This window comes from Ictalurus punctatus, chromosome 16 (assembly GCF_001660625.3).
Source record: "Ictalurus punctatus breed USDA103 chromosome 16, Coco_2.0, whole genome shotgun sequence".
NCBI classification, from domain to species: Eukaryota; Metazoa; Chordata; class Actinopteri; order Siluriformes; family Ictaluridae; genus Ictalurus; species Ictalurus punctatus.
In genome coordinates this window covers 18,940,969-18,957,396 of record NC_030431.2, presented here as the reverse complement: position 1 = coordinate 18,957,396, position 16,428 = coordinate 18,940,969, and the positions used below count along the sequence as shown (strand labels likewise).

Below are 16,428 nucleotides of genomic sequence, written 5' to 3'. Positions count from 1 at the left end.
CCCTCAAGACATCAAACAGAAAGTTAAAACTTGGTTGTAACTGGTTTTTCCAGCAGGAAGATGGCCTGACTGACCAACCTGAGTTACACCAGTTCTGTCAGGAGGAAAGAGCTAAAATTCCGGCAAAGTACTCTGAGAAGCTTGTGGAAGGCTACCCCAAGAGTTTGATTCAAGTCAAGCATTTAAAAGGCAAAGCCACCAAATACTAACAAAGTGTATGGTATGAAAATCTAATATAGTAAATAAAAGCTGAAATAAGTCTGTCTTTTAGCTATTATTTTTTAAATGACCTCTTATGGAATTAAAGTAGATAACCTCATTGATGTAACAGAAAATAGCTTTGAAAAACTGAGTTTGAATGTCTTTAGCCTAGGTGTACGTAATCTTTTGGCCTCAGATGTACATGGTTATTCAAAATCAATTTTATTTCTTTAAAACAATGTTTTGCGGTTTGAACATGAGGGTGTTTAAACGGGCAGCTGAAAGTCCTCTGGACAAGGATAAATCTGTGTATACTTTTTATAGCCAGCAAGTTCTCATATAAACCCAGCTTTAGATGGGTCTCAAATCACACACACCATGACCTAATACTTAAAAGTGCTTACTGTCTCCTAATCTAGGAGACTAGCACATAGATCATACTTTCATGATCAGGCTAGTTATTACAATATCATCCAAGACATAATGTTTAAATGCAGGTGACGTAAAACAGTAAGGTCATGTTTGTTTATTTTAGATCATTAACAATGACAGTGTTACGAGGAAGACCACAGACCAACTCTCTATCATTATGTTGTTTTTATGTCTGTTTCGTGCTCTCTTACCTGGCCTCTTTCCTTATGCCAGAGGTTCCCATCCCTAGTCCTGGAGTAACCCTAGTAGTGTTTAGAAAACACTAAAAAAGTGCAGGACAGGGGCTACTCCAAGACCAAATGTGGGAACACGATGGGACAGTTTATTGCAAAATGTTATACCATCATAGATTTAGAAAAAGCTTATTTCCCCTCAACTCTTCTCTCCTCAGTCACTACTGAAATGTCCCTGCCTCTTGCAGTCTGGAGTGAACAGTGCTTGCTGTCATGTCTGTCTGTTGCACTTTGTCTTGTGTACAGTTTATTGTTTATTTTTGAGCTGTACCGAGCCAAGCTACCACCAACACTGTTGTGTGGCACTAACCGAATCTTGTATATTGTATGGTTTTATACGTATAAACTAGTATTTCATATATTTATATGCATTTATAATCCATGCGTCATTTACTGGGCAATTATAATAACATAAAACATCGTTATGCTTTTACATGTGATACATTTGTGAGCACACTGTACTGTATAGTTGTGTACACTCTAAAATTAAGTATTCGATATGAAACACAGCCCAGCTGATGTTTTTATACACGATTCCGCATTAAGCCTGCCGAACGTGCTAGCGGGTTCCGTGCACCACATCTCGATTGGTTGTTCATGTCCGTCACTTACAAAGAAGCGATGCGATTGGCTGATAACTCTTCGTTAGCCCCGGTGTAGGATGCTATTGGTCCTTAGAGCACAGTGTCCCTCCCACTTTAAAATGTTTTCCTGAAGTCCCGCCGAGGAGCGAGGCAATATTTTTAGCTGATGCTACTCAGCTAGCTACGTCGTAACAAATGCAAATGAACAAGCTAGGTGTTTTTTCGGCGTTTTCCCGTATTTTGTTAAATACCTAGTTTGTAGTTGACATGGCAACGTCTCTTTGTCGCGGCGGTGCGAGTTAAAGGGCGTGCGGTTGGTTTGCACTGTTTGTTTTCATCTAAGCAGTTTTGCTAGTTCGGTATGATTTTACCCTCATTAACATGGAGACAAAACGAGGGGAGATTCCCAACGGCGTATTGGACGACCTCTGCAGGTAGCTGCGTAGTTTAAGTAACTCTTTTACAGCCAGTAAAAAATAAATAAATAAATAAATAAATAATAAAAAGCCCACACTGCAATCAACACCACACCAGCGCTTATTAATCCAGTTAACCCAGACTGTTTATCACTCACAGACCATTGAAATACAGGCTACAGCGGCTAATGCCAGAGATAGCAAACTAGCCGCCAGTTTAACACTTACTTCTCGCACATATGTGGGTGTTTTTGTTTTGTTTGGTTTTTTTTAAATAAAAGTATCACACTTGGCAAAGTAAACTTCAGCGAGATAAGATAAGAGTGCTATCTAACGTTGATGAGAGAAGATGAACTTAGTGAAGTAATCATTGATGGGAAGCGGAAGTCGTTCTGTCTTTGTGCTGAAATATTGTTTACCCGTGAAACTTTTCCGCACCGTTTTTATAGATAATGTGGTTCTTTATGTAATCCAGTGACTGATCAAAGTGAATCTACTGTAGGCCCTAACAATATTTTCACATTTGCAACACAGTCTGGGAAAAACCTTAACGTGTTCAAATGTTCATTTATCGGATAAAGTTCTCAAAATGATCTTCATGAACTCAAATGGTTCAGTTTTATTTGCATCTCAGTCACAAGTAAAGTTCTAGCATGTTAAAGTGTGGTTACGCAACAAAAGGGAAAGGGAGAGAATTGCATTTAAAGATTATTTCATTTCTATTCCACCAGAAGACGTTACTCCTCTACATTTAATAACATCATAACCGACCTGTGGCAAACCAACATGACCAAATCTTAATGAATTTAATAGTTGCAAAATAAGTTCTCTGATTATCATCATTTACATCAGTCTCTGTCTTATCACTTGAGGTAAAAGACAGTCATGACATTTAAACACCCCAAGGTCATCTCCTTGCTCCACTAATCTCTGTCATGTGTATCAGTGCCAAAGTAATTGCTCTTTAATTCAGTCCTTTCTGTTCTGTTGATTACATTTCTTGTTAGTGATGTCTTTTTATTAGCTCATTTATTAATATTTGAAACTTTTTGTTCGCTGTCACTTGTTCAGAGTTTGTAAGCATTCGTCTCTATTTAATATTTTTTTTTATGGTCGTGATGGTGCAGAAGCATCTCAGACGTTTTGAAAGCCGGTTTCTGATTACAAACTGAATCGATTAGGATGTTGTTCCTTTCGTCGTGACGTGTAATTATCTACAAACTTGATATAATCTGGAGAAAAGCACACTTAGGTAGTGACTGACTGCCTTAATCACTGCATTTATTAAACTGGATCTTTAAACAACATGATCTTTGTAGGCAGACGCTAAGACAAAGTGGAAGTGTTTGTGTTCTTTTGGTGAAATATATTTTTCTTAAAATTTCCGATGGTGGTGTGATGGTAAATTATTTGGTTTTTGAAAACCTTTTTTTTTAATGACACTTTACCAAATTTCAGCCAGAAGGACATCGGACTGTTTTTTTGCAGGCCACTGTCACATATGAGAACTGTTTGACAAGTTTGCCAGGTCTGATTGTTCAGTGCTGATGTCTTTCTCCTATAGTCGCTTCATCCTCCACATCCCCAGTGAAGAGAGGGACAACGCCATCCGAGTTTGCTTCCAGATCGAACTTGCCCATTGGTTTTACCTGGACTTCTACGTGCAGAATACACCAGGACTACCTCAGTGTGGGATAAGGGACTTTGCCAAAGCTGATATCCTTCTGTGCTTTAGCACCACTCAGAAATTCAAATAAATTGTGTTTTTATCATTTAAAAGAAAACTAAACGGAGGATGCTCTTGAGTTTGAAAGTTGAATTGTTCACGATGTGCCAAATAGGACCTATGAGTTGGTTTTATAAATGCATTTCTTTTCATACAATACAGATAGAACTTTGATTGGATATTGGTCAAAACCTTGTACTTATCTGGTACTGACCTGCTTTTGAGAACAATATAAACTCTGCAGTCTTTACAGAAACATCAGTAGTATGATAGTGACATATTTGTTGTTTGTATTCGTCAGTGAATATCTCGCACACATTCACAGCATAAAATCCATGTTATGTTTGGCTGATGTCATCCCTTAGACCTAGTACAAAACTATGTCATTTATTATAATATGGTATGGTCACTTGGTAATTAAGAGCAAAAGCAAACAATACAGAACCATGTGATTGGTAAGCAGCACATAGGCCACACCCCAAATCTCTAATGACTGCCTAATTAATTTTCCTTAACATTTTTTTTTTTTTTACTTTTTAATCACTGTCCGTTCCTGCTTCCCCAAGGCGAGGATGTTCAGAAGGTTTTAGATCAATGGAAAGAGTACAAAATGGGCGTTCCTACATATGGTGCAATTATTCTGGATGAAACCCTTGACAATGTGAGTGTTACAGCCAGAGTTAATGAGGATCTATTTTTATCAGCAGTCAGAAAGTATCTATGGGAAAGCTTGCTCTGTTAACCTTTGCATGCAACTTGTGTAGGTATTACTGGTGCAGGGATACCTGGCCAAATCAGGATGGGGCTTTCCTAAAGGGAAAGTCAACGAGGATGAGGCGCCCCATGATTGTGCTGTACGAGAGGTAAATGAACCCAGTGAAGAGCTTCACAATGCTTTGGTGCTGGAAGAAAAGTATAGCATGGCTTAGTAATGCCCAGTTGATGTTTTGAGAAAAGGTTCACTTCCAGATTTTCACTTATTTTAAATGCAATTGGTCATAAATAAACTTTAGACCACACATTTTGGCGACGTAACTATATTAGAAAAGGATGTAGGGCTGCAACTAACGATTATTTTGATAATCGATTAATCTGTCGATTATTTCTTCAATTAATCGATTGGTTGAATTAAATGGCCAATTTTTATTTTCTGTATTTCGGGGAAAAAACAAACACGTTATTTCCAATTCTGCCCGATGTTGTCCTGCAAACATTGTGCAAATTGAAGGCTATGAAAAAGGTATTAAATGTGTCTATATGGGCTATGCTATACATTGTGCATAAGAGTTTTTAAAATATTAACATTATATTTTGAAAACAAAAACACAACTGAGTGTCCACAAGCTTTAAAGCAGAAGTTAAATCACTATATTAAAATGCTAAAAAAGAAATTACAAAAGTACAAACTAAGTATTAACTGGTAAGAGGTTGAATCTTCTGCAGTAACATACATTCACTCATCTGATCACAGTAACATGCTTCTTTTCTGTAAACGTATGACACTTCTTACAATTCTTTACAATTACATGTTATAACCCCATTACAGCTACTGCTCTCATAAAACACACAATGACTTTTGTTTGTAAATATCGCTAAATATAGCAACAAACAACATATTTGATCAAAATGAATATGTTAGTCAGAGTTATTGCGCTTCCTTTCTATCGTGTGCTGTTTGTTTGATGCGCATGCGTGGACTCGCGCTCATTCAGTGAAGTTTAATGGAGACTCGCTCGCTGTCAGGACGAGGTTTTATGTAAACTGGAAATACTGGCGTGAATTTCTAATGTTTACAGATAAGGATATAAATGTAAAAATGTCATTTCTGTGTTGAAAACATGTCTGGAACACATTAAACAGCACACGCATCTGTCGGAGCATCTGACAGGACGAGCCACGTTAATACACTTACGAGTTTGCTTGAAGCACTTAATATAAAACACTCATGTTTTGGACAATCTGGATCGTGCACTTTTCCTGCAGCAGCTCACTCTGTGACCTCCGTTGCTTTTCAGATGGGTTTTATTCATAGAAACGCGTTTTTCACCATTGTGAAGTGACGTCACTGACGGGGGTTATCCACAGTGACGTCACAGACCCAACTAATCGTTGTCGATTATTTTAACTATTAATTATTATCGATTAGTTGTTGCAGCTGTACAAATAATGTAAATTTGATTTTAAATTGAAGAATTTCTTTAATGAGCTGTATATTTGCTGTAGGTTTTAGAGGAGACTGGTTTTGACATAAGAGACCGCATCTGCAAAGACACCTTCATTGAGCAGAAAATCACAGATCAACTTGCACGACTGTACATAATCCCTGGCGTACCAAAGGAAACAAAATTTAACCCCAAAACCAGGAAAGAAATAAGGGTGCAGTATTGTTTCAGTCTCTGTGACTTAAAATGCACTTAATTGATGTTATTGGTTCAGAACAGAGTGGTGATTTAATAAGCATTTTTCTTTTCTTACATTCAATAGAACATTGAATGGTTTTCTATTGACAAACTGCCATGTCATAGAAATGACATGACCCCCAAATCCAAGCTTGGCCTGGCTCCTAACAAGTTTTTTATGGCAATACCATTTATGAGGTATCATCTATTTATATATATTTTTTGCTATTATTCCCAGTATAAATACCAGTAAAGTGATTGCGTTCATCGTTGAATATACATATTGGTTCACGACTCTCCTCACAGGCAGCTCAGAGAATGGATAGCCAAGAATAAACTGGAATCAACGAGCAGTGATGAGGACTTTTTATCCAATGGCAGCACTCCATGCAAACCTTTTCGGTGAGTAAGATTGTTTAGTATAGTAAACAAGATCATAATGAAATCCAGCCTTGATTTTCCTGAATTACAACTTGTGTGTGTTCGTGAAAATAATTTTCTACAAACAAATCAAAAAACCACACACTGGCCAGTGGTGTGCAAACTCTGTCTGGCTTGTGAACATGTACCATGGACTGTAAACACTTTGTAGTTGGACATGTGTGTGATTTTCAGAAAGGTATTAGATTGTCTCTATTTTGATATCAGCGTTTATCTGATTTGTGAATATAATTATGTATGCCTAATATTTTTAACCGGTCTGTTCCCAAGATCGAAGCCCAGGCGCTCACAGATTGCAACGGAGGCATCTCCAGGTGAAGGCTGGACAAAGCACAAGCAGCAGAAAGCTTTTGGTCAGCCTGGTCAATATGAGCTTGCAGACTTTCTCAGAGTCAAGGTTTGTGTTTACACAGATTTTTATATCCATGAACTACATTTATGTCCATGAACCAGTTTTATGTATAGTAATATAGTATATATTTAATATGTTTAATTGCAAATAAAAAAATGAGTGCACACTATATGAAAGGTAAACATGTAAACTATATGAACAAAAGTTTGTGGACACCTGACCATCACACCCATATGTGGTTCTTCCACAAAATCAGAAGCACACAATTGTATAGGATTTAAGACACAATTGTCTGTGTATGCTGTAGCATTACAATTTCCTTTCACTGGAACTCAGGGCCCCATACAAGTTCCAGAATGACAGTGCCCCTGTGCACAAAGGGAAGCTGGTGTGGTTCAAGTTTCCTGCACAGAGCCCTGACCTCAACCACACTAAGCACCTTTGGGATGAACTGGAATGCTGACTGCACCCCAGGCCTCCTTGCCTGATATCAGTGCCCGACCTCACTAATGCTCTTGTAGCTGAATGCGCACAAATCCCCACAGCCATGCTTCAAAATCTAGTGGAAAGCCTTCCCAGAAGAGTGGAGATTATTATTATAGCAGCAAAGGGGGACATAACCTGGAATGGGATGTTCAAAATGTTCACATGTCAGATGTCCACAAATGTTTGACCATATAGTGTATATTGTAAATATTTTCAGTACTTAAATTCAGTATGAAATAAATGTGACTGGATGCGATAGCCAGCTCCTGTCATAAACCACCAGAGCAACACCCTGGCAAAACATACACAAACGGTTGCAAAACAATTGAAACGTTTCCTTATTTATTCAAAAATTACGCACCCGTTTTCCATCATCAAAGGTTTCGACTCTCATTTCATCACTCCTGATTTCTCAGCCACAGCTGCCTTTCTTGTGAGATTAAGGTCAAGAGAATTAATACGCAGTCAGCAATTACAAATGAAATCAAACTAAATAAAACAAATTACAGATACAATCAGTATCGTACGGTGTACCTACCTTAATGACAGCAGTTGAAAGTGTTTTTCGATCATTGTGCTTATATTGACAGTGTTCATGTTAGAAGAGGAACACACCTGGTGTTTTGATTAAAAAAAAAAAAGTTTTGTTTTTTTTTCTTTAATTTTTTGTTAATGTGGTAGTTGTGGTGCATTTTGGTCATTAAATGAACTGATGTACTTAAACTGTTTTATACAGAGACAAGTATGAAGTGTTTTGAAAAAAATGAACTTCGTAGTGACTTGTTAACAACTGTGTATATATATATATAAAATTTTTAAAAAAGCATCTATAAACAAAGATTCTGTTCAGAGTATAACTTTACTTGCTTTATCATGTGATTACAGTGTGAGCTACTAGTAATGTAGAATGTTAATATCCACATCCTCAGTTGTAAACTTGTAAATTTCAATGAGAGTGTACTTCTCCGGGAGATAACCAGAAGAGGGCGGTGTTGCCGTAGTGATGAATTTGGGCCAGTACACTGTTTCTCTTTTCTCTCGGCTGTGTATGTAAATGTGATGTGTAGTAATGTAAATTAGTCTGGCGTTTGGACAGACAGTAGCTTCAGGATTTTGCGATTGCAGAAATTAACACAAAATCGAGCAACTCCGCAATATTGTTAGGAGCTTGCAATTTTTCAGAACTACCACAGAATTTCCTCATATTTGGGCCAAGACGCATCATGTGACGTCATCACAACGCGCATTCAGCCAAACCCCTCTTTAAGTCACATGCGTTGAACATGAGTGCAGCTAAAAGGTCTCATTTACCAACAAACATCACCACAAAAGCAATGTTCAATTTCGTACAGTTGCAATTTAGTCAAGTAGGTTTTCCACAAAAAACTGAAAACAGCCTCAGCAAAATCAAGCATTTTTGGCCGCAACGATCACAAAAAGAAAAAGAAAAACTGTGTGAAATCCTATACGGACTCGGCAATAAAGCTTGCTACTGTCATGTTTTTGCAGAACCATAATGTGAAATGCAATGGAAGGAAGCACCAGGATTCCCCTAATGTAAAGAAAAGAATGAATGAGGTCAGTATACAGCAGATACATTTCATCTCTCCATTCATTCATTCTTGATAACTTGGAGGATGGTTTGTATAAGTCTAAAACAATGATGACTGTCTGACAACTCTCCTGCAGAGAGAAGAAAAGAAGCTTCAGCCCAGGAGACTGCAAGACAACTTTGATGCAGGTACATTCACTAGTGTTACGGTGCTTGAACGTTTACAGTGACTGAATAAATGAGCGAGTTTACATAATCAGAAATAGTTGTGTTAGTGAATATTCACGTGACCTGTAGTAGCAGCATTCCATGGTTTTCATATGATAAAATCTGTACTTCACAAGTCTGTGTAATCTTTTTCTCCAGATGGTTCGTGTGGTTGTAGACTAATCAAAGGAAATTGTCCCTAACAGTTAAGCCACCATTATAAGACAGAGGGGTTTCAGTCTTATCCTCAAAGATCTGTCTGGCTGCAGCTTTTCTTTCCAACCCCTCAGGAACCGCACCTAATCTCACTTGTTTAATCAATTGATTTTGGTCTTGAGACTATTTGGCTGGAATGAAAAGCTGCAGCCACTTTGGTCTTTTGCAAATAAGATTGGAGACCCCTTTTAAAAAGTCCTTGGGCTCAGGATCACTCTGATAATTGTAAATTCATGCAGTTAACTCCAGTAAAGCAAATATAATAAGGCTCATTTGGTTTCTTCAAGAACTGTAAACGTTAAAGAATTTCTGAACATAAATAAGAAATATCTACTGAAAGGGATGGGTGATTTGAGTGCTTCAGCTTAAGCCAAGCAGAAAGAGAATGTGCATTTATTAGTTGATGCCATTATCCAGAGTAAAGTACACTAGCAATATTGTTTTATTCCATTATATATTTTCATTGCAACATTGCTGTTAAAAGCAGATAAATCTGTTAAAAAAGTATAGGCTTCAATCACCTAATCTAGAAATATTAGGGTACGCCACCTTAAGTCCAGACTTGGGTACTTCAGCCAGGTTGTGCATGCACTTATTGGCCACTTTCATAGGAACAACTTTTCCCCATGGTTGGATTGTTGGTGCCAGACAGTTAGTCTGAATATGTCAGAAATCTCCTGGGATTTTCTCACAGAACACTAAACAGTTTACACAAAATGCTGTGAATAACAAAAATATCCATTAACAAGCAGTTCTGCATGTCTTGCTGATGAAAGAGGTCCCTTTTTTTTTTTTGGGTCCACTTTCAACTTTGTTTCAGTGATTCTGGTGCCCACTTTTGGAGGAAGCCGAAGTGGTCTTCTGCTGCTGTTCACCTTAAAAATTTACAGATGCTTTTCTGCTCTACACAGTTGTAAAGAGTGGTTCTTTGAGTTACTGTAGCCTTCTGTCAGGTCAATCCCATTCCCCTCTGACCTCTCTCATCAACAAGGCATTTCCACCCTCAGAACTGTTGCCTACTGGATGTTTTTTTTTTTTTTTTTTGCACCATTCTGTGTAAACTCTTTATATATGGCAGTGCATGGAAATCCCAGGAGATCACCAGTTTTTGAAATACTCAAACCAGCCCAACTTGCATCAACCATTCCATGGTCTCCAGAAAGCACCAGGGTGATGTTGGGCTAAAATGTAAAGTGTTAATTATTTAGCCCACTGCTCTCCTATGACCAAAGACGGAAATTGGTGCAGCCAAAGGTTCAATGTGGATTTTAATTTATTATTTATATATCTGACTCCATTTAATTCATTATCTGACTCCAAAAGATAATCTTCTAGTTAGTGCTGGAAGTATAATACCTCCGTGTTCTCATTATATTTAGTCTAAAATCGTTTCATGCTAAACTTTCATTAAAATGACATTCCTACGTCAGAGGCTTTTATTTTGTAGGGGTCCGCTCACTGGTCCAACGACAGTATCCAATGATGTGTTAGAAGGATTCCCACGTGTTTCTGTCTTTTTGAAGTGATGTGAATACATTTAGATTATTACATTTGTCATTCCAATTCTGCTTGACTCTCTCTTAAATTAAATCTGACTCCAATTGTAAAAACCATGATGTTGTATTTGTTTCCTTGTTATTTGTATTTTGATACTTTTGATCTTTTACGTTTTATTAATTCTAGTTTATTCTATACCTTAATTTGTGCCCGTTCATTGAGATTCCATGTTGCTCAGAGTCTCGCGCCAGTCGTGTACGCAGATATCACGGTCACACACTCGCCAGTCTTGGTCATTAGCCAGAGGTAATTGACTAATATTATTTAGATGGCCGCCCCATGCTTGCACTTTCCTAAATAGTACTTTGTTTAGTCCCCTTAGATAGTAACACCTACTTATAGTAACGTTATTCCTAGCCAGAGGTCATGACAATAATATCTAAGTAAAATTAGCTTTATATAATCATGCCATAGTTTCCTATGTACACATTAACTAGACGAATATTACAATAATCAGAGGTTTAGACTTCATCCTATTTAGACTTGGTCGATCTACTTTATGTTGTCCTAAACGTAAATTTCATATCGAGCCTGTACACTTAACTTAAAGCCAAGTTGTTAGCCTGGACTCTAAAATCCCAGTTGGCGTGCCCCAATATGTCCTACCTAAACCTGGATTTAAGCCTGTACTAACCTGGTCACAGATTTGCGGTAACAAGGATTTCACGTAATCTACTAGAGACAATAATTTCAGAATATAATCAAGTCTAATAATTTATTTAACCTGGTATGAACACATCCAAATCCAATACTACTATTAATAATAAGAAGAAAGAATCACATTCAACATTACAATACAATTCAAAACATAAGAAAGACAATACTTGTATACCTAGTATAGAAAAACTACACACAGTAATAGTGCGGGAGAGCTGTCTGCAGATTCCCCGAATCTTTGGCCAGCTCTCCTCTAAATACCCAGATGCTCTGTGGTCCACCAAATGGTGCTGTATGTGATTGTAATTTGATGTTTGTGGGAAGATGTACCTTGGGAGGGTATGACTTACCGGCATGTAATATTTTTATTTGAATTGCTGTTGAGGGAATGAAACTGTAGTTTCCAGACATACTGAGACCTTTTGTATGATAGCAAATATGTATAGTCAACATCTTATTCACATTAAAACATGTCATGGAATACATGTAGATCTTGGGTGTGAGGACAGAGGAAGAAGGGAATGATGTAGTGAGGATCTCTTAGATAGTGGGGTAGTGGTGGCTTGGCGGTTAAGGCTCTGGGTTACTGATCAGGAGGTTGGGGGTTCAAGCTCCAGCACTGCCAAGCTGCCACTGTTGGGCCCTTGAGCAAGGCCCTTAACACTCTCTGCTCCAGGGGTTCTGTATCATGGCTGACCCTGCGCTCTGACCCCAGCTTCCTAACATGCTGGGGTATGCGAAGAACAAAGTATTTCACTGTGCTGTAATGTATGCCTGACCAATAAAGACTCATTATCATAAGTCTCCACTCAACATGATGTACTAATTCAGATGGAGATGCTAATTCTGCGAGTAGTCCTTTGTCCTCAGAGAGTAGTTCTCTCCAGGTTCAGACATCTCATTACCAGCCTTACAGGATCTTCCAGTCTCCACTCAGCATGATGTGCTAATTCTGATAGAGATGCTAATACAGATGGAGATGCTAATTCTGTTAGAGAGTGGTTGTTCTCGTAGTAGTCCTTTGTCCTCAGAGAGTAGTTCTCTCTAAGTTCAGACATCTTGTCACCAGCCTCACAATTATATAGCCTATAGTAATCAATTATTTTTGTTAGCTCAGAGGTTTATGTTAATGTGCAAGCCTAGGCCTTTCCTATTTATTTGTCACAAGTTTCACTTAAACTTGCGGGCATTATCCTTTTACATTAACTTGTCAGACATTGATTTTAACCTGTTTACTTCAACTTTTATTTATTTCTATAGCACATTTACAAACACTTTGTTGCCCAAAGTGCTTCACAATTATTTTAGAAGAGGAGTGTATAAAAAGAAAATAATAAAAGATAAAGAGCAATATAAAAAAAAAAAAACAATTAACATGCCTACACGCAAATAGCTCACACTCAAAATCTCCTTCATTCAAAAGCTAGGTTAAAAAGATACGTTTTCAACTGAGACCTTAAAACCTCTATTGATGGAGCCTGTCGAATATAGAGAGGAAGACAGTTCCACAATTTAGCAGCAACTACTGTAAAAGCTCGGTCACCCTTTGACTTTTTCTTAGAACGAGGGACTGCCAACAACATTTGATCCGTCGATCTCGACGTCCTAGCCGATGTATAAAATCCTAAAAGGTTAGTGAGATAAATCGGAGACATGTTGTGAAGAGCTTTAAAAAAAACAATAATAAAATCTTAAAATCAATCCTATACTGAACCGCAGCCAATGAAGAGAGGAGTAATGTGATCCCTTTTTTTATGCGAGTCAGAAGCCTGGCTGTGGCTTTCTGTACAAGCTGCAAACATGATAATTGTCGCTGACTGATCCCTGCATTAAGGAGGTTTCAGTAATCCAGTCTAGAAGTAATAAAAGCATGAACAACGATCTCCAAATCTTTAAAAGTAAGCAAGGATTTTAACCTAGAAATCAGTCTAAGTTGAGAAAAACTACTTTTTACAACAGATTTGATGTTTCTGAAAGCTGACTAACATCAACGTTGTCTAACATACGACAACTTTAGCTTAGGAAACTATTTCTAATAACCATATAAATAAAGTCATGCACTTTTAATGCAACATACTTTCTTAAGGAAGAACCACTGAATATTTAAATATAGCAAATTAATTTATTAAACAAAGTCACAAAAGAAGATATACAAAGAATAGAGACAAACGTAACTTGCAGAAATGTTGACCAACGTCTGACACGTGATGGTAATAGCATTAACGGCATAAAGGCAGCCTCTGATGTCAAAAGCCACTTCCTTGATCTTACCAGCAAACTCTGTTACAAACCCCCCTTTTATACTCCTGAGCCTCTGAAATGTTTAGTGACCAAGAAACTAAAGGGGAATGCTCAAATCTTCTTTAATTCCAGACTGCTGGGACTACTGCTGCTCTTAACGCCATACAAACTTCATATAAATCCATAATGAACTTTTTCACACTATCTGTTGTTACCCAGATGAGGACGGGTTCCCTTCTGAGTCGGGTTCCTCTCAAGGTTTCTTCCTCTTAAAACATCTTAGGGAGTTTTTCCTTGCCACCGTCGCCACTCAGTGGCTTGCTCAGTTGGGATAAATTCGCACCTTTAATATCTGTATACCATGTTGATATTTCTGTAAAGCTGCTTTGAGACAATGTCTATTGTAAAAAGCGCTATACAAATACAATTGAATTGAATGACCCAGTGTGTTTTATGGTAGGATGGAACCCAGCTGCTTAGGAACTATATGTCAATTAAGTTCCTGACAATGAGTCAGTGGGAAGAATGCCTCCCATGCAAATGTGTGTTTGTATGTATGTGTGTGTGTGGAGGGGGAGGGGGGGCACATATTGTGACATATATTGTAAAGGTTCTTTCCTAAACCTATATGATATTCACCATGAAATATGGATAAAAATGATACCAAGCATGCCTTGAGTGATATAGATCTTAAACCCAGTTTAGATGATCAGGTTCAGTTCACATGGTATCTCTGAAACACATTCCTGATCATTTTAACCTTCATCAAATTACTGCCACGATTTCTACAGTGACGAATGAGTTCTGACACTGTGGTAGTGATCTGTGCATACACAGCAAAGGATGATGTACTGACACACACAAAATCTGAGCTTCATTACAGATGTATGGCCTCATCTCAGATATGCATCGGATTTAGAATTATTGTAAGCCCATTAGTGCTGTTGGGGATGAGTTTCTTCAAATGATTTTCTTCTCTTTACTCCAGATGCAGCGAGTGACGCGCGTGGCTTGAACGGGCAGTCCGAGTACGAGCAGATTCACTCCTCGAAGTCCTTCCTTAACTTCAAGTTCGATCGCGAGGCAATCATGAAGTCATGCTTTGACTCCTGACTACCTCTGTCTCGGTTCCTCCGTTTTAAAGGCACACGTTGTTGCAGTTTGAGCCGTTCTAGTAAACTCACACGTTCGTAATATGTGTATGTTCTTTGAAAAAAGGGCAGTCATATAAAGGTTGTCGGACCAATATGACTAACAATTAGTGGTCTCTCTTTTTCATCCACAATACAGGTTTGTGTGTGCATGACTCATAAATGCTGAGAATCGGGTCATTTTAGATTGGCAATGGTATTATTCAGATATGTGCAATCATCGTTTTATTTCCCCTTCTTTTGGGGTTTTGGTAACGACAGAAGTCACACAGAGGATTGCAACTGTTGAGCTGTTAAGCTTTTAGCACTGAAACAGAAAAAGCTTCTCAATAAAAAACAATGCTTTTTGTTTTCAAGGATCTCTGTTAGTGAGTTCAGAACTATTTCTGATTAGTTCTTTCATGCTCTTTGTTTTTTTGTTTTGTTTGTTGTTTTTTTTTTTTTTTCTTCAATTTTAAACCATGATGCACTGCCGGATCCTTATGATTTGAACACCATGCTTATTTCAGAACCATATCTTTACTGCATTCACTAGTCTAGTGCAAAGTTAAAGTGACAGTTGAATAATAATAATGATAATATTCAGAGCTCTAAAGCAGCAAAGTCATTTAAGATTGGGCATCATTTATCATGGAAACAAAGTCAGTCCCATTTTGCTTTTCTCTATGCTGAGCCGCAGAACTTGCGATTCGAAACATGCTAAAGCTGGAGTTATATTGCGCTCCGTTCAAGAGCTTTGTGATCTAGTTTTACATGATCAGACTAAATAATCACTGTTGTGTCTGCAAAAATACCACCTTTTTGCCATTGAATGTGAATCTTTTAAGTAAAAATTACATTATTATTTTTTTTTTTTTAAACACAACTGTATTTTCCTTTCCATCGGGCTTTAAAATGCTGCTAGCGTTTTACATGCACATTTTCTGGCGTTTTTCATTCTTTCAATGTCCTTTGTAAAGTGGCACTGATTGTTTCAAAAATAAATGCAGTACATGTGGAAATCTCCCTCGTATGCAAACGTATTTACACTGTTATCCAGTGGTTATTTTCAATCTCACCATGTATGTGTACTTCCTTTTTTCTTTTTAATAAAGGTGCTGTTTTTTGACAGTAATAAGAGTGTATTGCTCATTGGTTTTCTGAAGATACACAGATGCATCTTGTTTGTCCTTGATTAGCTGTTAGAGGATCTTTTTCCCTGTGGAGAATTTGTGTAGAAAGACGCCATGTATCATAGCTTGTTTTCCATCGAGCTGCTCTTCAAAATGCGATTTCCCAAGTGTATTTTTCCTCCCTTCTTAAATTATGCTTTTAATATGTAATTAGGTAAGAATCATTATCGACATTAAATCACTAAATCTAACGAAATCATTTGAAAAATCTTACTCATCTTGTGCTATAAAGATTTACACACTTGGGTTTAGTTTCCACTTATAAATAAGAGTAAATCAACATTTTCTGGCTGTCGGCTGTTTTCAGACAGGCAACAATCTTGCACCAGACCTGATTCATGTCAAATTTCTAAATCACTGTAAAATAATAATAATAATAATAATAATAATATACCATTTGGTGAT

The 16,428-nt window shown here is 37.6% G+C and overlaps 1 protein-coding gene across 1 annotated transcript; it reads left to right on the top strand.

The window, feature by feature from the left end:
* Positions 1-1,574: 1,574 nt before the first annotated feature.
* dcp2 (decapping mRNA 2) lies at positions 1,575-15,852 on the top strand. Its single transcript, XM_017488552.3, has 11 exons — positions 1,575-1,884; positions 3,431-3,582; positions 4,126-4,253; positions 4,357-4,455; positions 5,816-5,968; positions 6,077-6,189; positions 6,298-6,393; positions 6,703-6,829; positions 8,780-8,848; positions 8,960-9,011; positions 14,689-15,852. The coding sequence occupies exons 1-11, from the start codon at positions 1,832-1,834 to the stop codon at positions 14,811-14,813; spliced, it is 1,167 nt and encodes a 388-aa protein (XP_017344041.1). The 5' UTR covers positions 1,575-1,831; the 3' UTR covers positions 14,814-15,852.
* The last annotated feature ends 576 nt before the right edge of the window (positions 15,853-16,428 follow it).

Coding starts and splice junctions, on each gene's coding strand:
- dcp2 (XM_017488552.3), top strand. CDS start 1,832: ATGGAGACAAAACGAGGGGAGATTCCCAACGGCGTATTGGACGACCTC. Junction 1,885..3,430: donor GTATTGGACGACCTCTGCAG/GTAGCTGCGTAG, acceptor TTTCTCCTATAG/TCGCTTCATCCTCCACATCC. Junction 4,254..4,356: donor TGGATGAAACCCTTGACAAT/GTGAGTGTTACA, acceptor CAACTTGTGTAG/GTATTACTGGTGCAGGGATA.